The sequence below is a fragment of the Siphateles boraxobius genome, unplaced genomic scaffold (genome assembly GCF_051911475.1).
Source record: "Siphateles boraxobius isolate OS27281-9 unplaced genomic scaffold, OSU_SipBor_1 68, whole genome shotgun sequence".
In the NCBI taxonomy this organism is placed as follows: domain Eukaryota; kingdom Metazoa; phylum Chordata; class Actinopteri; order Cypriniformes; family Leuciscidae; genus Siphateles; species Siphateles boraxobius.
Window position 1 is genome coordinate 14,058,123 of NW_027509195.1, and position 26,112 is coordinate 14,084,234.

At 38.7% G+C, this 26,112-nt stretch overlaps 1 protein-coding gene across 2 annotated transcripts in view; it reads left to right on the forward strand.

Moving 5' to 3' along the window:
* rbms3 (RNA binding motif, single stranded interacting protein) overlaps positions 1-26,112 on the forward strand; it is a 156,968-nt gene that overhangs the window by 12,894 nt on the left and 117,962 nt on the right. For both annotated transcript variants that reach the window (XM_077215006.1, XM_077215007.1), the window contains exon 2: positions 22,117-22,274. In XM_077215006.1, coding sequence (XP_077071121.1) covers positions 22,117-22,274 — 158 coding nt within the window. The remainder of the gene's footprint in view (positions 1-22,116; positions 22,275-26,112) is intronic.

The following is a 26,112-nucleotide window of genomic DNA, read 5'->3' on the forward strand; positions in this document are numbered from 1 at the left end:
AGATAGATAGATAGATAGATAGATAGATAGATAGATAGAAACAGGGATATAATACAAACTCTTCTCTTTCCTAAAAGAAAGCCCACAAGCTGTCTATCTCCCACTGCCAGCCCAGTTAAACTCCTCACGCCCGAGCTGAGCTGGGTTTGCATAATTCAGCAGGGTGGGCAAATCCAGATTTAAAGATTATCATGGTTAACAGCACAAAGGCACATGAGAGCTAGAGAAGAGACGAAAAGATAAGCACACACACAGACATACAAACACACAGTATTGCCATGTCGGTATCTTCTGTATTGATTACGCCCTTTTATAGCCACCAAAAGTGCTGTTCACACACTGTGCACACAAATCACAGCAATTAGGTCTGTACTGAGCTACACTTCAGATTTCACACAGCTTTCAGTCAGTTTTCAAACTTTTCAAACCGCACCGACACATTATTTGACTTGATTCTCTGTCATAGCGACTTGATATTCTGTCATCTCGTAGCACACACTGCCAATCCTTTTTTCCGCTGCCTTATAGCTTTTCAAGCTATTCAATTTTATCCCAGCTTTGCCAAAGAATCGTTGCACAATTTTTTTTTCCCAGAGAATTTTATTAAAGGTCCTAATGGAAGATGCGGTACTGCTGTTGATTATAGAAAAGAACCTGTTACCTGAGGCATATCTAGTCTCCAGAGCAGGTTTTAGCGTAATAGGACAGAGAATCTTCAAAGCCGAGAGTTCTCACAGGCGGCAGCTCTGGTTTTTGAACAAAAGGAAAAGCTTCCTCTGGTCTCCACAGATGTTATCTGGTCAAATTGGCTCTGGACTTTGTCAAGAGTGTGTTCCTTTTTGAATATACGGTGGGTGTCTGTTATAAATGCCTCACTGTTTCCATTGTGAAACTGGTTTGTGTAGAACATTAACTTTGGAATTAATCCAATATGAGGAGAAGGTCAGATCATGGACGGCACGCTGTACAGAACAGATTTCACATTTTGTGGGACTGCAGCTTTTTGTAACAGTCAAATTTTTAATGAGAATAATTATTACATAAATGTTCCAGTCTTAAAGGGACAGATCATCTAAAAATAAAAACTCACCCACCTCACGTCGTTCAAAAATGGAGAATGTTTGAAAAATCGTCATACTGTGACTGGTCCATATAGTTAAGCCCCACAATCTCACAAAAAAGACAAAACAACAACAAAACTATAGCCCATATGGCTTGTTATCTACATTCCAAGTCTCCTGAAGTCATAGCGTTATGTGAGGAAGAAACTTAAATGTATGTCCTTATTCATTGATAATGATCTCTTCCAATGGATTGTTACCTCAAAAACATTTCACTGAAGACTTGGAATATAGACATAAGTAACTGCATTTGTTTTTCAGTAAGAATATCACTCTAAAACAATACAATCCTTATTTAACATTATAAACAATACATTTGCTTGAGAAACAAGACCGCAAAGGATAGTAAGACTTGTTTTCATAGGGCTCGAATGCTACATGTCTTACTGAATTGGCAGATTTATTTTTCCACTTGTTTTGACCTTGTTCATAAAAATCCTGCCAGTGTAGTAAGAAAAACACACTAAAGATACATTCTTCAAAGATATGTTCTTGGAAAACAAGTCTTAATATCTTATGCAGTGTTGCCTCTCAAGTATTTTAACTGGAAATACTTTCTTTTATAAAGAATAAAACCTTTTTTGCAGCGTTGTCACTATGAACAACTGTTGTAAAAATCTAATTCATACAGGTTTGGAAATACACGAGAGTGAGTAAATAATGACTGCGTTTCCATTTCCGGCTAAATTATTCGATGAATAGGTTAATAAAATTAAAAGCAGCTGCAGTGGTCATCAAAGCAAATCATGTGGGGTTGTGGCCTCTTTGGTTCAGGTACAACAGTATGAAAGCTGTCTGATATGGAAAGGTGTGTACTTTCTAGAGCTCTGGACTGAATTCCTTGAGACTGCAGACACAGCTTGAGTCGTTCCAGGTAGGTTTCAATTTCAAATGCATTCTCTCTCGCTCTCTCTCTCCCAAGTGGAGCCCTGATCCCTCACCCTCACGTTGAGTCTGCGTTACTGGAAACCAGCTGCAGAGAGACTCCCAGAGGTGTGTGTGTGCCAGGATCACCCCTAACCACCAATTAAACCGCACAGTCTTTTCAAAGAATCAATTATTAATAACAAGAGGTACTTCACAGAGTCCTGCCTCTCTCTCTTTCTCTCTCTCTCTCTCTCTCTCGTCCTTTTTGGGTCTTTTATCCCTCTTTCTTTCACTCTATCACCGTTCTGAATCGTTTATGCATCCCTCCCTCTCTCCACCCTGCCTATACTCGCCGTACGCAGGCTTTTCTCAGGTAACACTGCTGCATTCCAGAAGATGACAGTGATACGACCGCATTGTGCTAGACACGCAGAGCTGTAGGAAAATCCCCACCCTTGCTTTAATGATGTTGCAAGGGAACAGCGTGCCATATACTTCAGTAACTTGATCAGCGCAAGTATGCATGTGTGTATGTGTACTGCGAGCTGGTGCACTGGAGCAGCATACAGCTCTTATGATGCAGTGTTCGACTAAACAGCACTATCCCACTCAGCGCAACTACTAATGGGTCTAGCGGAAAGAGGCCTGGCTCAAGCGGATGTCCGCTGCCTGTACCATAATTGGCGCTTAGACAGTAAGAGAGACAGCAAAGGCTGGGTTAGTATGTGCTGGCAATCGCCCGCGAATACCGCACGATTGTTATTATGCACGAATAATTGGATTTTTCTTTTTTTGTCATTCTATTCCCTTCACCCCCACACTTTTCCATCAAATGCTTAAAGCAGAAGAGCCACACTGACATTACACCGAGACTCAACCCTGATCATTTGTATGAATGATCACATTTGTCCGAGATATCTCAAGAGATAATTACATTGAGTGGGTGGACAAACAACACAGAATTGAAAACAGAAAGAACACTGTCCGTCCCACATCAGAATGTGCTCATAGGTTGAAAAAAACACCAAAAGGAAGAGGTTACTAAAAAAAATCTGTCATTATTTACTCTCCCTCAAGTCAGGTCAAACCTGCATGACTTTCTGTCTTCTGTGGAACACAAAATAACTTTCCCGGCCAACATATTCAAAATAATTAAAGTAAACGAGGACTGGAGCCGTGAAGCTTTAAAGAAGATGCGTACATGTGAACAAATATTTTTTGTGACAGACCACAATTTAAATCATGATCTCAGTGAATATTTTCCATTAGGCTGTTGCAACCCGATTTACTGAATAAGAGATTTGAACTTGTGAACTGGATGAATCATTAAGAATGGTTCTGTGAACTGGATCAGCTGATGCATTTAAAGATTTGACTGATAATTATTCAGTCTTGAAATGTACATCCCTACTGATCACATGAACATGGCAAGAAGAGCTTGAGCAGACATTCAGAGAATAACAAATTACTTTTCAGTCTGTTCCTCACACAAAGTTATTGTAAGAATTTTGGAAAAATACAGAAGACTTGAAATATAGTGCAGAAAAAACATGGACCACTTTTATGGAGCTATTTTGCCATATGTAGAACGAAGAAAGTTTGGAATGACAATGATGGTTAATAGTGTTAAAAAATAAATGTAAATCATGACAGAATCTACATTTTTAGGTGAACTATACCTTTAAGACTCTAATCATGCATTATTTACAAAATCTTCTAGACACATAACAGGTCATGTGTGCTGCCCATAAATCAGGTTATCTTGACTGATGTTAACTAATCAGACAAGGATAGGAAGGTGGAGGTAGAGCTATAATTATTTTTATTCCACAATCTAATAACCACCACGTACATGATATCTTGTAACATGACATCTTGTTGGCTTTATATTATGCATCCTTTGTACATATGTTTAACGCATGGACTCCACATGGGCTAAGAGATCATCTTATGCCTGGACCACAGCCACGTCCTTGAGTGCACGCTCTGACACAGCAGCACCTTTGTGGATCTCCGGAAAAGCGTCCGCACACCCACGCAACACAACATGCGTCACACCACACAGCTGCAGGACATGCACGCGTCTATGAGGCTTGATTGTAATGCAGCCTTTTTTAAGATCTGAAATCATTAAATGTAATTATAAATATACAAAAATAATGACTTAAAAAAACACTGCCACTGGTCGTCCCAATGTGTGTCAGGCTGGACGGGATGCTCAAACCAATGGATCAAGGATCGGCTAGTTAGCATGGGCCTGGGACAAAAAGCATCTTTCTGCAATGACTGATATTCGAAAGTAGCCTTGTATACAAGCAACATTAAAATACAAATATGTACACACATACACATCGGCTAGTTAGCATGGGCCTGGGACAAAAAGCATCTTTCTGCAATGACTGATATTCGAAAGTAGCCTTGTATACAAGCAACATTAAAATACAAATATGTACACACATACACATAAATACACATACACATAAATTATACAATTATACAAATTATACAAAGTCCATTTGTTACAAGATAACCTGTAACAAATATGTACACACATACACATAAATTATACAAAAAACCCTCTCATTTTGTAGAATACTATAACATTCGAGAAACTGTTAGCTGAGGCATATCTAGTCTCCAGAGCAGGTTTTAGCATAATGGGACAGAGAATTTTATATAACATTTATTAAGATATTTACACTCAAATAAAAACTGAAATGATTGAATACAACTCACTTACAAATAGTTTTCATAAACACTTATATTCATAGCAAATTTATTCAGACATGTTCTCTAATGATTTTTATGAACTAATGGTGAACATTGGATAACTTTCCTAAGGTATATGTAACGTTAATTGACTTATTGTTAACAAGCTGTTTTATTGACGTCTTTCTGTGGGTGAGACACTGATTGAGCGATTACATGAGAGATTTCGGTAAGTTGTACTGTATCATTCAACATGCCTAAAAATTCATGCATTTTTTTCATGCAATAACTTGTATTAAAGTGGAAGAAAAGACTTGCTTGGACTGAGGCGCTACAGCGAGCATAATAAGAACATCATTTGTTGTTTGAATTTCGTGATAAAATGGACAGAATTTGAAAGCTGAGACTTTGTTTCTTTTCAAAGTAACAAAGCACAAAGCTTTTTGCGATTATTGGTTGGGGCGCTACAACCGTAGACCGTGCAACCCTGACTTGAACTACGCACGAGGCTCAAACATTGCCTGATTTAACGTTGCTATTTTTTTTAACTGTCAATGCGTTATTGTCGCTTTCACGAAAGACCTAATTTAACACAAGAGACATTTTGTACACACACAGTATAAGTTGCAATCTGTAAAAAAAATTCCACCCCCTATTTGATTGACAATACATAATCGGCCATGATCATTGGCCGATAATCCCTGATATCCACAGTAAATACATAAATATATATATCATTAACCATTTCATACTGCATGTTTTTGGATTGTTGGGGAAACCAGAGCACCCGGGTGAAACCCATGCAGACACTGGGAGAACATACAGACTCCACACAGAAAGCCCTCCTGGCTAAATATTAAATAATATGCATATGTATATTATGTATGTATACCTGTATATAACATGCAAAATAATAACCAATTATTATATATCATTATAATATAACCAATTATAATTTTTTTGTCTTTGCATATTAACCTGGGGTTTAAGAAACTAAGAAAAATAACACATTTTCACATGGTACACTAAGCGCATCGAATTTAAGCACAGAAATAGGTTGTATACTGTCTAGCCTACAGCATCTCTCATCCGCTTCAATAAATGAAAGAAAAAAATAGTTTTAACCTTGCATGGTAATTTGACACAGCCTTTAAATCATTCCTAGCACAGAACATGTCTTGATCATCATCTGCATGGCCAGCGACCGTTTTGTTCCCCTCTTCCTCTGTTATCGATCAAATCAGGCTCCAGCATTTAGTGAACTGATGAAGGACTAGGTATGAAAATTGATTAATGGCTGCTTCAATGTCACTCGTATTCAGTGACCATTTGAGGGAATAGAATACTCAGTCCATGGACTGGCTATCTCTCTCCATCTCAATGTCAGCATCGAGCTTAGCTGAGGTTTCTGTAACACCCAGAGAGGGTGACATTGAGACATGGATCTCTGCCTTTTTATCATTTATTTATTTATGTACGTCCGAAAGAGCATGAAAGCGCAAGGCTGTGAGAGGTCCTCAGCATATAGATCGCATTTGGAGACCACACACACACACACACACACACACACTCTCTCTCTCTCTCTCTCTTTACTAACATGATGTGACAACATTTGATGATGTGTGATTAATGGAGTGCAGAGCTGATGACTCAATGTGGAGGAAGGCACAAGGACACGCGGCATGTATGACTCTTTATCATCTGTGTGTGTGTGTGTGTGTGTGTTATGGTACAGCAGCTGTAGAGAGAGGCCAAGAACTGCAGAGCATAATTTGATTCTATATCTTTGAAATGCTATAGCTTATTATAGTATAATAAGGTATAGATACAAATTATAAATTATATTATTCTGTGCGGTCAGATAAAGGATACAAATTGCATTAATTTTATATGACCTTTATATACAGTATATGCCTTAGATTGGCATGGTGTTATTTCAGTTAGGCTAATAGCTGGTTTGATTTGCATTGAGAGATGATCTTATGGAAAGTGCCCCATGCCAATCTCTAGGTATGGTGAAGGGTATGTGATGATGTGGGTCTATTTTAATTCCAAAGGCCAAGGGAACTTTATCAAGTATCCTGCATAGTATCCTGGATCCATGAAAAAACTGGCCTTTAAAAATAAAAATATGCCTGCCTCTATGGGAATTTAACATGGGGGTGTCCTGACTTATGCAACATGTATTTTAAGGAAGAACATTTATTTATTTACGATAAATGATTCAATCATAAAGAAAATTGGTGTCCTTAAAGGTTGGATTTTTTCCTCTTTTTTTTAAATTGAGGCATTAAGATCAATTTCCAAAAGATGATTTTTTTATTCCTCTTTTTAGTCAACTTTAGCATGGGTGTGTTCACTTATGTATTTGACTAGGCACTGTTTGAATGTGTATATGTCACGGTCACCAGTGCTCTCTCTAGTCACCTGCTGCGGCTCAATTCACCTACTTATACAACGCCCTAAAAGTATGTACTCTTTTTGTGAAGAAAAAGTGCATACTTTTGAGTGTGTAGCAGAAGACTAGCTTTGGGACATACTATCAGGTCATACAATAGTGTCTTTAACAGTTGCTCTCTGTCGCTTAGTTACATCACGTCACGCGAACTGACCTGTCAGTCATCTTGTCAAAGATAAAATCCTCCACATTTCATTTCCTACTGTATCAGAGAGAAATGCAAAATCACGTTAATCTGCAGCCGCGGGTCTTTCATGCAGAGAACTCTCCTCATATTAATGCATAATGATGCATTTAAAAGTTAATGGCCAAACGGATCTTTATTAAAGTCCACATTGTTCTTACAGATGAAATATAACACGGATGACACTAAACAAATATTTTTATATCAGGTTAAACTTTGATTAGTCACTCAAAACTTCATCTAAACCTCTCACCATCGGTCGCTCATATCCACCATGTTTTGTAGTTTTTAAACACTTTTAACTCGTGTTTGTAGTTCCTCCTCCAAAGCGCAATGGGTTGTGGGCAATATTAGCCTTTAGAGTCAGCCCGGATCCACACTTCTAAAATCGATCGGAAAGAGCAGACCATCTGGGGACTTCTGGCATACTCTTTTCAACATACTATCCTTTGGGACACACTTTTATTTTAATCTCACATACTGTTAAAGGGGTCATATAATGGTACATGCACTTTTACAAGTTGATTGTACTGCAATGTGTGTTGGCAGTGCCTGTACACAACCATCATATAAGGATAAAAATCCATCCAGTGTTTTTGTTTTAATCTCCTTATACGTATTCCCCTGTCTCAAATCGAGCCGTTTCACCGTGTGACGTCACACGGCGCATGACGCCCCTCCCACGGTTGTTGATTGACAGCAGTGTTTCAATACAGCCCCGCCCTGAGGGAGCTGTCATCATAGTCTGTCATTGTTGATACACTCGAGCAGAATGGCGTCTAAGCGATTGTGTTGTTCTGTTCTTGGTTGCAATAACAAACACACAAATCATTTTGAAGTTCCTAAATTTGAACCGCTGAAAACGCAGTGGCTGAGCTTTGTTTACAATGGGAATATTCCCCATGATCAACGTAAATGCGCTCATGTTTGCGCGAATCATTTCTCACCAGACTGCTTTTTAAACGAGGGTCAGTATAAAGCTGGTTTTGCTAAGAAGCTACTCCTGAAAAAGGAATCGGTACCAACTATTCGTGTTCTTGCTGCACCTCCTGAAGAAGTGAGTATAAAGTTTTATTAACCTTTTACGATACAGATTAATCTTTGCAAATCGCTTGCACGCTTCACGATGAATGCGGCTAATGTTTACACTCAGGGTACATTACGGCATGTATTCTATGTAACGTTATGACGTTCTCAATATAATTCATAATCCCACGTTTATAATGAACAATGCGTTATGGTTATTGTGTTATTAAAAACTGTGTATGCAGGTGTTACAGTTAACGTGCTAAAACTTGTATGTTACTGATTAAGAAGTAACAGTACATACAAAAATAGATTAAAGTGACATTACGTTAACCAACCATTCATCTTGTTCTGGGTCCGACTCCGGTTCAAATTGGTATGGCAACACTACAGATGTGTCCTCAGAGACTCCCGCTGCCATTCTTTCGGCAAAATATACCATCAACTGTTGTCAAGGCAACACTCCACGTGCATTGTGTCAAAAACACCCCAAAGAACAGAGGGGCGGTGTCAGCAAGCTCATTATAATTTAAAGACATATGCACTGAAACGGCGTGCTGAAAACAGAGCTGTTTTTGAGCAGGTAAAATTAGTGTTTTCTTAAAATACTAATGACAATTTTTAATAAAAGTATATTACAAAGTTTTCATTTAGACCCTAAAGATTCATATTAACTTGTACAAAAATGGCATTATATGACCCCTTTAAGGATGGATAGTATGGACATTGAGACGCATTGAGACCGTATCTGCACAACATTGCCCATAATCCTTCCAGACACTCACCTGCACGTAATTACTAATCACACACACCTGCACTGCATCTCCCGCATCTACAGTTCTGCTACTTAAGCACACACCTCCCACCAGTTCAGGGTCCGGTCTTGTTTATAGACATTGTTTGGACTACCAACCTGACTCCTGTGATTTATCGCCAACATTATACTCCAGCGATTATTCTCCTATGTCATTCCTTTCCAAATTTCTCCAGCGTATGATCGCTTCTTGTCTCCTGGTCCTTCGTGTGAGTGTACTCGCCTACCATTCCATCCAGCGAGGTGTGTGCTTGGTCTGCATCAGCCATCCACGATCTTGTGCACCTGTAAGAGAAAGGCTTTCCATTACCATCCATCTCCAGTCAACGATAACTCTCATTGTCCAGTTCACTCACCTGTTTCCCACCATTTGCTGAATAAAGAACCTGATATTGCATTTCCCTGTTTCCGAGTCTGTTCCGTAGCTATATATACCTATACGGTTACCGTGATTTTGCCATGTAGGACACTTTCCTGGATCAACATATTTTATTGATCCTGGAATAACATTCCTGTCCCAAAATTTAGTCCTTACCCTATCCGTACCCCTAAACCTAACCCTACCCATAACTTTTCCCTAAAATCAGAGGGAAATGATAGGTGAATAACACTGATGTTGAAGCACCTCACCCTGGTTCTAAGCCTAAACTTGACATAAACTGTAAACTTGTCCCTCAAATCTGATTGGTTGATTGGAAAGTTGTTCCAGGATCAAAAAAGATATTGATCCAGGAACATGTGGTACTTGGTGAAATCACGTTCACCATATGGGTCAACATACACTGTATAAATGTTATTGAAATTTTATTGTAATCTACATGAACAATACTGAATTACTACGTATGGAACTGCCAAAAAAAATAAAAAAATCTTCTGTGTTTTTTTTATTTTTATTTATTATTAAAAACCAAATTCCCACATTTTCTATATTGGATCATTTTCAACTGATTGTAGATTTGTTTTGTTGGTTAAATTAATCATATACCAATCCAGTGGTAAAGTAGACCCTGATACTGTTTCAACATATGAGTATGTCAGTAATACCATATAATACCATAAACAAAAGCCATGGTATATTTTGTGGTAGTTTTAAAGATGTATGAGCTGTGATCTGAAAAGTTGTCAAAATATCTTTCAGTGCAGAAAATTTCACACATTTTAATTGTTGTTTTAATTTCTTGATATCTTTAATTTGTTGGATGAATCCCATCCTCTGTGAAAGTTTCAAGGAGCAGAACCTTTAGCCGGATAATTCACCATGTGTACATCACTGTCAGTGCTGAATAAAGCAAAGTTAGCTGCCATCAAATCACTGAAACATGGATGTGACCCCTAAAACCCACCCAGCATTCATGTGATGCCAATTAACAGTAGCTGATTCTCATACAGCTTATGGGAACGGAAAAAAAGAAAAGAAAAGATGTTGGAGAGAGGAATTCCCTTGATTGGGTCTAGTCCGGAGTTCTTGGAAGCCCTGACGCAAAAGCAAACCTGATGAAGGAATTTTAATGAAGGCAGAGGAAGTGAACTCTTCTCAAGCTAAATGAATTGTGTATGACTCTTGACCAGAAAAAAAAAAGTCATTGACTTCTTCTCATTTTCTTTCTCTGTATTCTCCTAAAGGAAAACTTTTTACATTTTAATTTGACTAATTTAAAAACACTGTTTTATAAACTTAAATGGAGTTTGATTATATTGGTCCAGTAATTAACATAAAGGAAATTCAGAAGATTAGTCTATAAAACCCCTGCTCACTGAGGTGACATGTTCAAAATAAAAAAATTTAAACAGCGATATGTGTCTTGCAAGGGCCCTAATGAATTTGACAAACTGTGGAGAAATCATGACCCAGTGGCTCAATGCTTCTAGTGAACAGAGACGTTTCTAATTGATTGATAAGACCTCACCATGTCCTCCACTTTGTTGCCGGGGCAACAGAGGTTGGCGGACTGCTACCGTCTGCACGGCTCTTTGAGCGGTCTGGTTCGAAGCAAACGGCACATTCGGATGTTAATTTCAGCAGGAAAATTGGGAGACGCGAAGAGAGAATGCTATCAGACTGTTTCTTGTAACAATACAAGAGGAAGTCATTCTCAGATTAAAATGGACTGCTGCGGATTTGCAGGCTTCCATCTCCCATTCATATGCAAATAAGCACACTCTGATTGTTTCCTCATATTTGAATGTGCTGTGCTTGCCCCTGAGGGGACGGGGATTTTGCGGGTCATGAAGGAAGGGGTATTTAAATAGAGACATCCGCTAATGTAGTGTACGAATTAACTCGGAATTTGGCCTAAATTCCAGATGCATTTAAATCCAGGCAAACTTTATTTGAAGTTTTCTGCCCCTTTGAAAAAAAAAGGTCACTCAGCATTCGTAGTTTCTATACATGCTAACTTAGTTAAACCTTGACCTCAGCAAGGAAAGAGGTGGGGAGCTTTCTGAATATACCTAAGATGCATTAGCATATATCTGCATGATAAGGAGGTGGTAATGATTATTCATGCATCACAAATACTCGAGAGGTCAAGCAATTGTGGTGAATAATCCTCTAGTGTCATCACAGCGGAGCCACAGATGTGAGCCAATTCTGTGTGGAATGAGGCGCGGATTGTCATATGTTGCGTAGGCGCGCGAGTTTGATTGCAAACTGAGTGTGAACCTTTGCTTGCTGTGCTGTCGTGAGAGAGGCCGGTGAGGAAGATGTTGTTAGTGCTGTCTGGGCGAATGTTTGTGTAACTCGTTCATGACATTAATGGTGCGTGGGCCTGACGTTAACAAGCTGGAGTGTGGTTGAGCGTCTGGAACAGAGTGTTTCGTCAATTAAAGCCAGCTTATTTGTCTTCACATTCCTGCTGACAGGAAGAATTATGAAAGATACAGACTGGTGCTCTGGTACCTGTTTAGTCTGCGTGTGGTCCAATTCCACTTTGTAGTTTCTCAGAGGGACAAACACATGAAACATGTAGGCAAAAAGTATCTAGGAGGCAAGTGAACATCATTCGTTTTCAGACCTCAGACAACACATCTTCAAAAATAATGAACGTTTTCAAACAGGTTTCCGGCAAACACTCTCCCTGTCTGCCATTAAACCAACAATCCTGCCGCCAAACTCAAGGTTCAGCGTGTTGATGTATTGGGTTGTTCAGACTCAGGCCTTGGGATGCTAAAACAAATAGAGCAAAGTTCTGAAAGCACGTGAGAGCCACAGTGTTTCAAATTTTCAGAGGAATCAAACAGAAATAGTAAAGTACCTTACCAATTAAAAAATGAAAAACTTCAGCTTTAATTTAACAAACTGATGGTTCGTCCGAAATTGCGTACTCAGAAGGTATTACATTTGAATTTGAACTTACTTTGCGACAGTTAAAAAATTACGTTCTATATAGTATGACTGTGTGTAGTATGAAATCTGGACACACTACATTCGCATTGTTGTCATTATAACGTGATCTACCAGCGTCAGTTGTGCCGCTTCACCTCCATTCATAAATCTTCTCCCGTGGCCTCACGGGATAGTAGTGTCCATCGAATGCACACTTCAGAATGTTGCCGAAAGCAGTGGGTCATCCTAACTTTTTTATTTTATTTTATCAATTCTGACTTTTTTGCATTTTTTGCATGCTATATAGTAAGGAAGTATTGATTCCGGACGCAGCATAAGTGATTGCTAAAACCATGTCACATATTTTTAGATCATTCTGGATGTGACCAAATATGGCTTGTCCAATATTGACCCTTCGCTATGCTCAGCTCCCCTTGGTTATTGTTACTAACTTCACAAACTTTACAGAATGTCCAAAATACACTAGAGATTTCTATAAACAAAGTGATTTTCAGTAAAATGTCCTCGTTGTATATTATACTTACATAGGCCATACTGAATTGTGAAATTGCAAAGCATTTTTATCTGCCTTTGTTCGTGACAGATTTTTTTTCAAATTATGCCGAAAAACTGCAGATAAGTAGCATTATTGTACTTGGGTGCAAATGTACTTGTTCTTACCGATGTTATACGTGTTCAATTGGGAATGAGGGCCAAATCCACAAGCTATTCTCAAGATTCATTTAAAGATTTGAAGAAGAATAAAAACACTATTTGGGTACCTTGTGGTACTATTATTAGAGCAACAATGCTTCATTTTAAATTTTGATTAAGTCCATAAAATTGTGTTATCCATTTATCCAAACCCACAGATCCTCTATAGCAATGGCAAGAGAAAATGGCCAATGGCAACCATAGTGAACGGTCAATTAGTCCTTCTTTTCCACCAGTTTGACCCATTCAAGCCAATTAGCGGAGCAGTTGCGAAGATAAAAGACAGGTATTATCCCATTCACAGCCAATCATAGTGCTAAAGAGGTACTGCATCTCGTCACATAACTTTTAGCCTGTTTTTTGCAGTTACTCCTACACATTAAGGCCATGCTTTAGGATCTTAATGAGAGTTCAATAAACGCAAGAAAGGGAAAGGAGACCAATTTTTATATAGTATAAGATCCAATATTTAGAGAATAATTAGACATTTCTCAGGCATGATTTATGGGAAAAGAAGGCCCATGTTGGCTGACACTGACATTTTTATGATTTATGACACTGATCATTGACATGCTCACTTCCTTCAAGTGTACTTTGTTTGAGTCACAAGCCAAATGACAGGCTCAATGTCATGCCTGCGAAGGAAAACGTTTCATCAGTAATGATCGCTTTCCATACCTCCAACACAAAAGAAAGCTGTAGAAGACCATCCCTTTATTTCATATGAAATTCTGTAATTCAAAGAGGCTCTAATGCAGCAAGCTATTGACTATGAGCTTTAATGGCAGAGAGCACTCAATGTCCGCTTGCACAGAGAGCTTAAAGCTCGCTTGCTTGCTCGCTCTCCCTCTCCACAAGAAATCTCCCTCCTACCTTTGCTGCAGTAACTCTAACCTATAGATCTTCTTGAGAGCCTAATGGGCTAATGCATGTGGTAATATATTTCTGGGTCAGATAGAGTCATGCATTTATGTGCGCTGGGTGTGTGTGCAAAGTGCACATTGTAATCTTTGGGGCTTCCTCGGACCTCCTCTGTCCGGATGCAGGAGATCTCAAACCCTTTCCCTAAATAGCCGGCATTCTTTCCCTCGCCCCAAGGGGCCCCGGGGGTAGAGTTGAGGAAAGGAGAGCAATGCTCTCCGTGTCCTGCTCTGGTCCCTGCGACGGCAGGGTCACGGCATGTACTATCGATCACTACCATCAGGAGCGAGGCATATGTGTGTGTGTGTGTGTGTGTGTGTGTTCTGTGAAAGCTGTCTGCAAGAGAATCTAAATTGTTATGGAAAAGCTATGAGACCTTTCTTTCACATTTGGAGGAAAAATGGTGGCAAAACTCATGGCATATGGGTCAATGACTTTACACTTCTTTCTTTATATTATTCAAAAAGACATTAAAATGCAATTACATTGCTTGAATACACCTATTCTATGATGAGCGGGTTTTAAATTTTTGTGTTAAAATTACTTTGATATTTTGAGGGGCAAAAAATCAGAAATATCAGGGTAATAAAACTGTCCTGATAAGTCATGATGAAGAAAATGTTTTATTAAAATGATTAAGTTTTTAGTAGTTTGGTAACAATATTTGAACAAAACCGCTTTACTGTTTATTAATATTTGAAAAAAGGTATAGCAAATCAAAGTCATTATTGTGTGTCAAGCTTCTTAAAGTCCCCCTGTGGTGAAAATCAAGTTTTTAATGTTGTTTATATGTCTAGTATGTAGTATTTTTAATGTGCTTAAAGACGAACCATGTGCAAATTCATAAGTCAACACCATTGTGAGTGAAAAAAAAAACACACACAGTATCAAAAACGCGGATTGAAATCGCTGGTGTTTCTGACGTCACAAACTACTACCTTGTAACCAATCACGTCAACTTGCCGGCTGGCTTTAGCATATCATTTGCAACTAAATAGCATGGGAGTCTCGAGAGATGCCAGGGTATCCCAGTATACTGATCTGATATGAAAAATCGAATAGATTTAGCAATATCGCTGGTGTATGATGTATATTATGATGTTATGATGAACTATATCATGCCTTTCTCCACTGACGTTCTGTGTTGTTCAAAGCGTTTCTGATGATTGTTAGAAGGCAGACTGAGATGGCGAACGGGAAAATAGTTTGTGTAAGATTAGCAACACATTATCAGCTGTTTGATAACATAGTCAAGCAAAAGACTAATATTAATTACCGCTATGTGTCCGATGCTGTAAAGAGCGATATCATAGTGCAGCGTTTCGTCGGTAAGTTGGCCCGAGTGAATTTGTGTGCCAGAGTGAGTGGAGGCGGGTCTAATAAGCATATTCACGGGTCCACGTATACTAAATGAAGCAGGGGTGTAGAGTTGCAGTCAAGCTATTTTAAGGCATGAAGAATATTTTTTCACGGGAACAAAATAGTATTTAAATATGTCATTTTGGTGAGCAAAGATGCATTTTAAGGGATACAATTATTGGGGGACTTTAAATTAATCAATAATTTAATATTTTATTACAAGGCAAGGCCAGTTCAGGTTGTAAACATTGTTCATGTCATGTCTCCCCGAAAATTAATAATTATTAATAATAATAAAAAAGTACTTTTTCCCTGAAATATTGACCTGAAAATATTTGTTGCTAGATATATAAAATAAAAAAAGTATTTAAAAAAGGTGAAAGGAAATTCAAATATTGTATTACATTTTACTCTGTGATAACACCACATTACATTTGAGTCATTACATTTACATTACATAAAAATAGAAGAATTTTTTGTTTTTCTGTCAAACCACATGAAACTAAGTACATGAATATGACAAGTACATTTCTAAAAACTTGAATTCAAATGCAGACTTTTTAAAAAGGTTTTTAAGAAAAGTTGTTGTTTTTTATCGTGGACTTTAAGTCATTGACTGATATTACATGCAGTGATGCATCAATGTGTGGATATACACTGAATAATTTAAATGCATGCATACGAACTGCACACACACATATACGTTTTCACAGCCTAAGCATAATCACAGTTGGCGGAGGCAGGGGTTAACTCCACATACTCAGCAGGCAGCGCAAGAAAGCTGACCTGATAGAGGTCAATCTCTCTCTGCGAAGAACAGCGGAGGAGAAATAATGAGAGGTAAAGAGAGAGAGAAAGGGAGAGTGAGAGAGAGAGAAAGGCAGGCGGACAGACAGAGGGAGGGAGAAGGGTTGGAGGAGAGGAGAAGCGGCCATTCGAAACCCATTTTCGAGGGCTCTCCAGGAAGTACTAATTGTTTGGTGACTGGAGTACTCTTTAGGGAAATGAAGGCTATCTGGGCGTGCAGCGAGGAGATAATGTGTGTGCACATCACTCACCCTTTAATAAAGAGCAGAGCCCGGCTACGCACCGGCCAACCCTGGGATACGGAGGGAAGGTGGGGAAGCAGGAGGGAGGGAGGGATTTATCCATAGTAGAGGAGTGGGGCGGGGGAGAGGAGGAGACGTTTACAGAAGCCAGGCTGCGGAAGAAGAAGAGGGGGGCTGAATGGACAGATTACTGTCATTAGAGTGGTAGAAGACAGAGACAAGAGAGAGCAAAAGACAAGGAGAAAAAAGCCAGGAATTGTTTAATTAGCAGACAATAACTGGTTTCCTCTTCTCTGGAAGGCTTTAGCCTTTTTGCCACTTTGATTAAAAGCTACAGAATAGAGATGACTAGAAATGATGTGAGTGAAATTACACAAATGACACAAGCTGAACTAAGACTCATGCAGACTGTATAAGCACCAAAGCTAAACAACATCCACCAATTATACAGTAACTACGGCTAGGAAATGTATAGCTAATTAAGGTTGTTTTTTTTGGGTGTTCTGTTTCTTAATGGCTTTGATCCAATGATCCATTTAGAAAATATTGGTTAAATGACTAGTTTGAGTCATCACTCAAAAATGTTCATCCCACATAAAATTTTACATGCTTGTATAAAAAAAAATATATATATACAATTATTAAATAGGGTCATTCCGTGTCAAGTCAACCAAATTTCTGAAACTTTCCTGGTTCATATTTCTTTCTGAAGTAAGTTATGACAATTTGGACATGGAGCAGCATTGGAATCCCCATGTATATTGGATTGAACCATATAGGGGCTCCAATAGTTACAGGCATACCAACATGAGAAAAATAAAATGTAATATGGCCCCCTGTAATATGGCTCCAAATCTTATGTGAAAAATGTCATTTTGACCCCCCCTCTACAAAATAGTGGATTAGTCAATACATATGAATTCATGGCATTTCATATTGTGGCTTTCATCACTGTATTTCTTCAGAAAAAAATAAGGATACAATTAAAAATCTGAGCCTATGACCTCTTGAGTTGACAAGGAATGACCCTATAGTCAAAAGGCTGAAAAATGTTTTTTTTTGGTTTGCAAAAAATATATAGATATAAACTGTATACATTTTTATATATATATATATAATTTATATCACTATGCCACGACAATGTATAGGCCTAGGATAGTGTACAAACACTTCTTACCAAAGCAAAACCTAAAGACAAACCATTGTTACCTGACAACCTATCACAAATGAAAACTTTCAAATGTGCTAATGCATTTCAGACAACATATGTGTAGCATAATAGCACATCTATCATCAGCCAATTTGTCTCCCAGGGTCTCCTCGGTTAAGTTAAGTGCCTCCGCTAAAGCTGCATGTACGACTGAATGGGATTTGTTAGTGTGTGTGGCTATAGAAACGCCTAGAGTATGTGTGTGATTCCTGCTGGAGTCCATTGTAGAAGCAACATCATCTCTCCCTTTCCCTCTAATCCCGGCCCGTCTGATGGCGAAGTGAACGCCTTTGACGTTTCAAAGGCTTCCCTCATCATGACTCCTGACACACTACACACCCTGACGCGCTATCGCCGTGCCCCTGACAGCTCCACAAATTGGCTGAAAGAGGTGTCTGTGGCGCGCACTTTGATCAGCCGAGCTTTTGCTCTCTTGCGCTCGGTCTGTCTCCATCCCGGCGTCGTTTGCGGAGGCCAGCCCCTGATCTGTCGAGGAGAACCGGGCCGGGAGGGTCTGATAAGCTTCCACTCACACAGGAAGCTTTTTGTGCAGTCAGATCATGCGTGTGTGTGCATGACTGCCTGAAGCCATGTCAGACACACATATGGTGTGTAAAGTTTCTGGGAATTGGGTGTATTTATTATATCCAGATTTCATGTAGGGTCTGGTACACTAAGACACAGCTTGTAAAGCAGAGTTATGTGTGCATCAGTGTTGGGGAACATTAGGTTTAAAAGTTATGCTATAAAATACTGTATATATTATAAAAAATAAATAAGTTACAGCATTATTTCTATGCAAAATAATGCTTTAAGATACTTTTGCATTTTTTATGATATGTGGTGACTATCATGACATTAATCTAATAAATCACAATTAATGTGACATCAAAATTAAGAACTAAATACAATAAACACTAGTATACAACACTTATATATGACTGAGTCGAAAAAGAAAGTAATGAGCAGCAACATGCGAATCAATGAATCATTGTTTGAATCTCTAAATTTACGATTGGCAAATGGCCCAAACAAACAGTTTATTTAGAATGAATCAAACTTACTATAACTACATACAAGAGAAAGGACTGTTCAATATGAACTGAGTCATTAGAATGAATAGAACTTTCAAACGCAAACCATAGCTGCATCCGAAATCGCATACTGTCGAGAAGCTACTTATTACTAAGTAATTACTTCACTACCGATAGTATATTCTATAGCCTGTAGTATGAATGTAATCCGGACGTTCTACGTTTGCCGTGTTGTCATTAGCATGTGACCTACTAGCCATACCTTTCAAATTGTAATATAGTTTGGGTGAGCACTTTTCCTACTACTCTTCAAAAGCAATTTTATCCTTTGTTAGGATTGCAACTCGGTCAAATCCATACTTCATTTGCTTCTTTATTTCAGAAACTTCTGGTTCTTACTATTGATATTAATATTTCTCAAATATGTGTTTTCATTTGTGATATATATTCAAGAGAAGGTAACATTCCAAAGCAATGCAAGATGTATTTTAAAGTAAATTCATAGGTTCACTGTCACTTATCTCGTCAATTTTCAGATTCCCAAATTTCTTACTTGTAGAGGTCAATCCTCGATAAGATTTAGAGTATTCAATTATGGAATGGTTTATCCCATCTAGCAAAAAAATGTAAAAATAAATAAATAAATTATATATATATATATATATATATATATATATATATATATATATATGTACTATAAAGGATAATTTAATTGCTTATTTTGTTTTCTCAAATATTTCCCCCTAGGGCTTGTTTCTGGAGTAGGCTACATAATTTGGGGTTTTTTGATGTTGTAATTAACTTGATACAGTCATATGCATTTATGTAATTGTTGTAGTAATTTGGCTTTTTCTTTATTTCATAATTCGTTTTCTTTTTCTTTGTTGTTTAGGTGGAGGCTTTAAATAAGTCCTTTTGGGTTTTCTGCATCTCCCTGCACAGTATATGGATACCTTCTTGTTTTTATTGTATATATTTCATATCCATGCAAATAAACCAAACAATAACTACCTATAAACTTGAACGACTCACGCGACTGAACATAAAGTTGAGTTAGTAGTTACAACACTGCTGGCACATATGTCATTGTTCATTCAATGCACTGACCTTCTCATATTTATTTAAAATCCCCTACTTTATATTTCCCTATATGCACATGCGCACACGCACATTATTTTTTGATGGCTTTGACGTCGGCTTCTGTTCCCTGTCTGTGTGTTGTATTCCTGAGAATTCAATGGGTTCATTCATAACTGTAGCTTGAGGCACAAGGGGGTGTGTGAACTAAATGAATGCAGAATCTATTCTAGCCGCGATAGGCATGCCTGTCTGTCTGTCTGTCTGTCTGTCTGTCTGTCTAGAGGAAATTGCAGGCTGTGGGGAAGTGCAGGTAATAGATTAATGGCAGGGGAGACTTGCCAGTGTACAGCACAACTGACAGCCAATGATTATCACAAACACAGAGAAAGCGCGGGCCAGACGCACACAGTCCATTACATAGACATCACTTGGTAAGCGCACACACACACACACACACACACACACACACACACACACACACACACACACACACACACACACACACAAATAATAGCTCTCATGACACAATCTAACTGTCACAGTGATGGTTCTATATCTGACTAAGTGTCTGTCAGAAAATATATAACGCTCGCTCGGTGTGTTCGGTGTGTGCGGTTCAAAGGCTTTAGACGTCATCACGCCATATTAAAAATGGACTCGGATTAAAACAACCTGTGAGGGATATAAGTACAATCAGTTCAGTAAGTTTTGCTCATGTGCTGTACCTTGCTTGCTGACGACCATGATTAAACTTGCATATTTCAACTGTAACGTTACATTCATTCCAGACTGGAATCGTCGAAACTGCAGGTGCAATTCTTTGGACCAATCAGCTGTGAGTGTGAGCAGAGCACGAGGTCAGACTTCGCTGCATTGCGCCATCGGACATTTACTACTAACTTCACGTACTTCAGAAGTCGAGATCACGAGCTTGTTGCATTCAAGTGCTTTATTGTTGAACAATAGCAAGATTATGCTTGCATTAATTGGGAAATCTTAAAGCCAAAATTATATTTAGCGTCACATTAATTGACAACCATATTCACTACGCTGTCTAGTCAGTTTTCTGTCTAGAATTTCGGTCAAAACTCAAATGCTATTTTCGCTGTTTAATAACTAGATACTACAATGCTTTAAATGCTTATTCACGTAAATATGAACTACTTTAGCGTCAAGGCGATAAAGCGGTTGTGGGGAAAAAAACCGAATAGGCTAATGTTAACTTACCAGTCACAACAGCAATCTTTGCACTCTCCGTGTTTAAAGTTTGTGGCCCGTGCATCTCGGGAACCTATACGGTATCAAAACCCCGGACAGTGGTAAATACGATGTGAGAGGATATTCATGTCCAATTTTCAACTAGGAAAATGTGTATTTAGAATAATTCTGATAGCACGTGAAGGCAGCATAAATCCGGGCGGATTGATATTGAAATATCTGATGCTGATGTTGCATGGATACTGTAGTTCTTACATAAAAACGTTGATCGATCGTAATGCAAATAATTGTATAATTTGCTTATTTATATATTATAAGCCTCTTAAAAATTAACTTTGTTTGCAGATAATTGATACGTACGAACTATATGTTATTTCTCCTTCCGCTTAAACGCGAAATCAAGCAGAAATAGGCTCGAACAGTCACGGATAGCAAGAGATGAGTGTTTACAAAGCGACAGGGCTATTTCACTTAACTAAATAACGACCAAAGTAAGTGTTGGTCATTTTATTCAGTGTATTGCAGGCATGCAGGCACACTTTGAACTTATAGGCCTTCAGTTGTACGCTGTCATGCCGAGTTGCTGAAATATGAAATATGTACATAATTGTAAGTTTGGGAAAATATCTATTTATTCGACAGTAAAGCTCTCAGGCATATGACACGGCAAGTGTCTCAAATTAAATGACGAATATATAAGTCCCCTTGAAATTCAAGACAAATTGGAATGTACCCTTTTATTTGCATTGTCTTGTTATTTGGCGTGAAATATACTTGGGTTGCTTAGGACAGAGCATGAAAGCTTGTGTCTTGTGTCAAATGCGTGAGAGTTAGCAACACTGTTCATAAACTTCACCGGCTTGTGTTTAAGCACACATTAGCTAGAGATGTCCATTAGAGATACATTTTCATTATCCTCTTCTTAAATCATGCAACCTTGTTGTTTAAAAGTGCATACTGGTATTACAGTAATCTCATATAAATCATTTACATTTTTTAACAACTACTGCCTTTCTCTGTCTTGCAGCAGTCATATGCCCCGCCCCCTCCTCCTATGGCTCCGCCCAGCCCCAGCACCAATAGCAGCAGCCACAGCGCGGCGGAGCAGCTCAGTAAAACCAACCTGTACATCCGGGGCCTTCCGCCTGGGACCACAGACCAGGACCTCATCAAACTCTGCCAACCGTAAGTGTCTTTTCCCAATGGTGCCTATCTGTCACTGCCTGTTAACCTCGTTCTCCTGTCTGAACAGGAATGTCGTCCTATATGAGCAGTTGCTCTATACCTATTTATAGTTGCAAAAACACAGGTGCCCACATACAAGAGCGCATGCAATCATGTAAATGCACGATCAGAAGGTCACAGGAAAAAAAAAAAAATCACTGTGCTTATTTACAGAGAAGAGTATGGCCCCATAAATGGCGATGGCAAGTCAGCATCATTAGTGTGTAGGGAGGTCATTATGAAATGCTGTACAAGAACCAGAGGGCAGCTTGCATAATCTTCTGCTCTGATGACTCATGCAGATGTAAATCCTATGTTTTACTTCGATAATTATTTCTAAATTTCCTAATTTCACCCCTGCGAAGTTGACCATGAGAATATTGATCTGGGGTCAACAGTTTCTATGCAATGTTTAGACCAAGGAATGCTTTTTTTCTGTAGAAAAAAGCTACACAGATCAGTGCAATTACTGGACTGCAGCTATAGTTCCCAGAATTCATTGTGATTAGGGGGGGGGGGGGGGGGGGGTTAGGGGGAAGAGGCAGGAAGAGAAACAATACTTTCATTTAAAAAATAAAATTAAAAAATCAAATGCATGCCCCACTTATAATGCTCCAAATGTTAACGTGTCAAAAACACAGAGGGTAGAATGATGAAACCTCTAGCCACAACAGCTCTCAATTCCTCTCAGAGTGTCGGGCTACCACGGTCCAGGTTAGCCCAAGGCCTGGAGTGGGATTGGAATCAAAAATTCATGATTATGAAAGTTTTATTAGCTGCGGCTGCTGTGCCAAATGGGCAGTAACATTTTGGAAAGGTCAAAAGGGTTCGCCTTGGGGCTCACTTCTGGAGCTCAGCAGAAAAAATGGAGTTCACAAACACTCTTTGCATTTTTCTTTTTTACATAACACCACAATGATTTAGGTGCCATTCATGCATATCTGCCACCCTAGTGTCGCGATCTAAAGCTTACAGCTGCGTTCATGCATACGCACAGATTTGCGCACATGCACACACAGTTAGTGACCCTCTTCCGTCCTCCAGTGGCTCTGCTGCAGTGGCGGGAAGGGCAGTGAAAAGTGCTTCTGTCAGGCTGACATTTCGGAGATCTTCTTGTGTGATTCCCCATGGAAGATTGGCAGAGTTTTGAGGCTGAAGGTACAATGGGGTTAGACTATAAAGGAGTAATCGTGGCCTCAGCAGAATCCCAAACCTCAGCCATGAAAACGAGTCCTTCTAGTTTTCAGCTTGCTGTGCTCACAGTTTTTTTAATTAGATTATCTGATAATTGAGGAATGGCAGGTTGTCAAGATGCAGAATGTTAGCCACATTTATAAACAAACTTCCAGATTTTAACGTCTTGATGTTGCATTCGAAGATGTGAAAAGGTCAAATTGTAGAAGTGTTACATTTACTGAGCCCCAAAAACTAAAATCTGAAAATGTACCAGGGCGTTTTCATAAAAGGCTTAAATATAAATCATGAATTATTAATGAGGGCCTTAGGTGAAAGCGTCGTCATCATGTTTATGTGCTTTCATTATGCATCTGCAATTCTGTGTGTGTTGGTAGAAACCAGAGGGCGGAGAGTCATGTCTGTGAGCCAGTTCATTACTTTTCCTTTCCATGATTCGATATCATGGAGTATTAACCCTCAGGACAAAAAAATTTACAATACCATTTAAAATAATTGCATTTCAGACCCCCCCATTATGTCTCTGATTGTAATCTAATGCTACAGAGAGAAAGTGAATACAATCCAACTCAATTCTGCTCACACTAGGAGCAAGGTTTTAAGGGATAAATTAGGAATTTCAAGTCCTGTATGATTTTGGCCAGTTTTTCTGCGCCCAGATTTAAATTTTATTGCCCATTCGCAGACCCACATGAAACCTGTGCATTGCAAAATGTTGTATATATCCCCCAGCCATTATGTTTTTTGTTTATTAATATTTTGGCTAGTTTGATTATGTTTTCATCTACGAATAATTAGTAGTACTCTACGCGTTTCGTTGTCTTACAGTATTCCACATATTTTCTCTCCAAATCAGTAGAGAAAATGCTAAAAAGTTGGAAATTTGATGTGGGTATTCTCATTGGCCTATCTTTTATAGCTCAGGAGTCCTGTAATATTTGAATGGAGTAAATTGTCTTTAGAAGAAATAAAAATACACGCAAATGATTGACAAGAGTAATCATATAGAGCTACACTACTAATCACAGCTCAAAATATCAGTTTATTTTTATTTTTAAAATCACTTTATCTGTTATTTAGTGATAAATGTTTCAGATCATATTGAACTTTAAATTTTGATTCTGAAATTTAAACCTTAAACCTTCAGGAGCAAAATATAGGGAGCAGGAGACTTCATTTGCTCTCCATTTAATCTCATTGCTGTCTAGGAGAAAAAACAGATATATAAGATTGATCTCATTTGTGTTGTTTTCCCTGTGCGTGTGAGTAAGATCAGAATGTTATTATATGACTTCCAGTAGTATCTTGACATTTTCATGGTTTTATTCTCTATTCCTTATCTATATATAATATCTTATATATTTTATATTCACTGAAAAGCATCCATGGCTTGCTGCCCAAAATGGCAGCCCCCCACACACCCCCTCCCTCGCTCTGTCTCTCAGCCTGATTGACTAACTGAGCCAGTGGAGGAATTGCCCTTGTGTACAGGCCTGCCATATCTAGGGGAGCCTCTGGGGTGGGATCTCATTTTCAGTCGGCAGAGCCCCCCCCTGGGCTCGAATAACTCAGGCATCCAGAGCATGCAAGCCATTTCTGAGCCAGTGACAAGGCTAGTAACAGGTCACGGTTTTTATTTCAAAGTGTTGCTATCTTACAATACATCTGTCGTCTTCTTTTTCATAGTTAGACTACAGTTTGATTTATGTCTCCTCCTCATCGCTGTAGAAATGTCTAATCACAGGGTGAAAAGCAGGCTAGTATTTCTAACGATTTGAAGATGGATCCATAATTCATATTTTTTAACTCCAGTTTTATTCATGCCGGTGCTGTAGTGCAAAACAGGTTATGTTTCAAAAAGCTTTTAGAGAGGGTGCCGGAATCAACTCTATATCCAGTACACTCTCATATGTAACTGTCACTTTTATCCAGTATAGTACCATCTTAAAGTGTCCCTATTATGCTATTTTAAAGTATCCTTATTTTGTTTTGCACATCTTCTACAATAGGTTTACATGCATCCAAGGTCAAAAAACAATTCATTTTTCTCAATATACATTGCAGAATCACCGCTTTTGTCACAGTGACTGAAACAGCTTGATCAATGATCTCTCTTAACCTCTCCTTTCCGAGAGCCTACTCTGCTCTGATTGGTCAGATAGCTCAGTCAAACCTGTGTTGTTTTGTAACAGGAAGTGCGACTGGAATGTCTGATGACTCGTTTCGGCTGTTCAGAATGCACTTTGATCTTTAAAACTTTGCTGACGTTTTACATTCTCAAACAGGTATATTACACACTGCATGAAAGGGAGTATTTGATAAAGTGTAATGGGGCACTTTAATTGTCTGTTTGCTCTCATATGGCTTCAAATGACTTTAGATATACAGTAGCACTCAGGGCTCCAGGCTGTAACCAATTGGTCGCATTTTGCGACCATTTTTCCTGCCGGTGCGACCAAATATTTATTTAGGTTGCACTGGCACGACCACAATGTTACCGAGCAATAAATAGAAACAAAATGAAATCGGAACGAAAATGCGCTACTCATTTGTGCTTCACGGACCGTTTATTAGTTCGGACCAATAATAGACAGCGCAGCGCCCC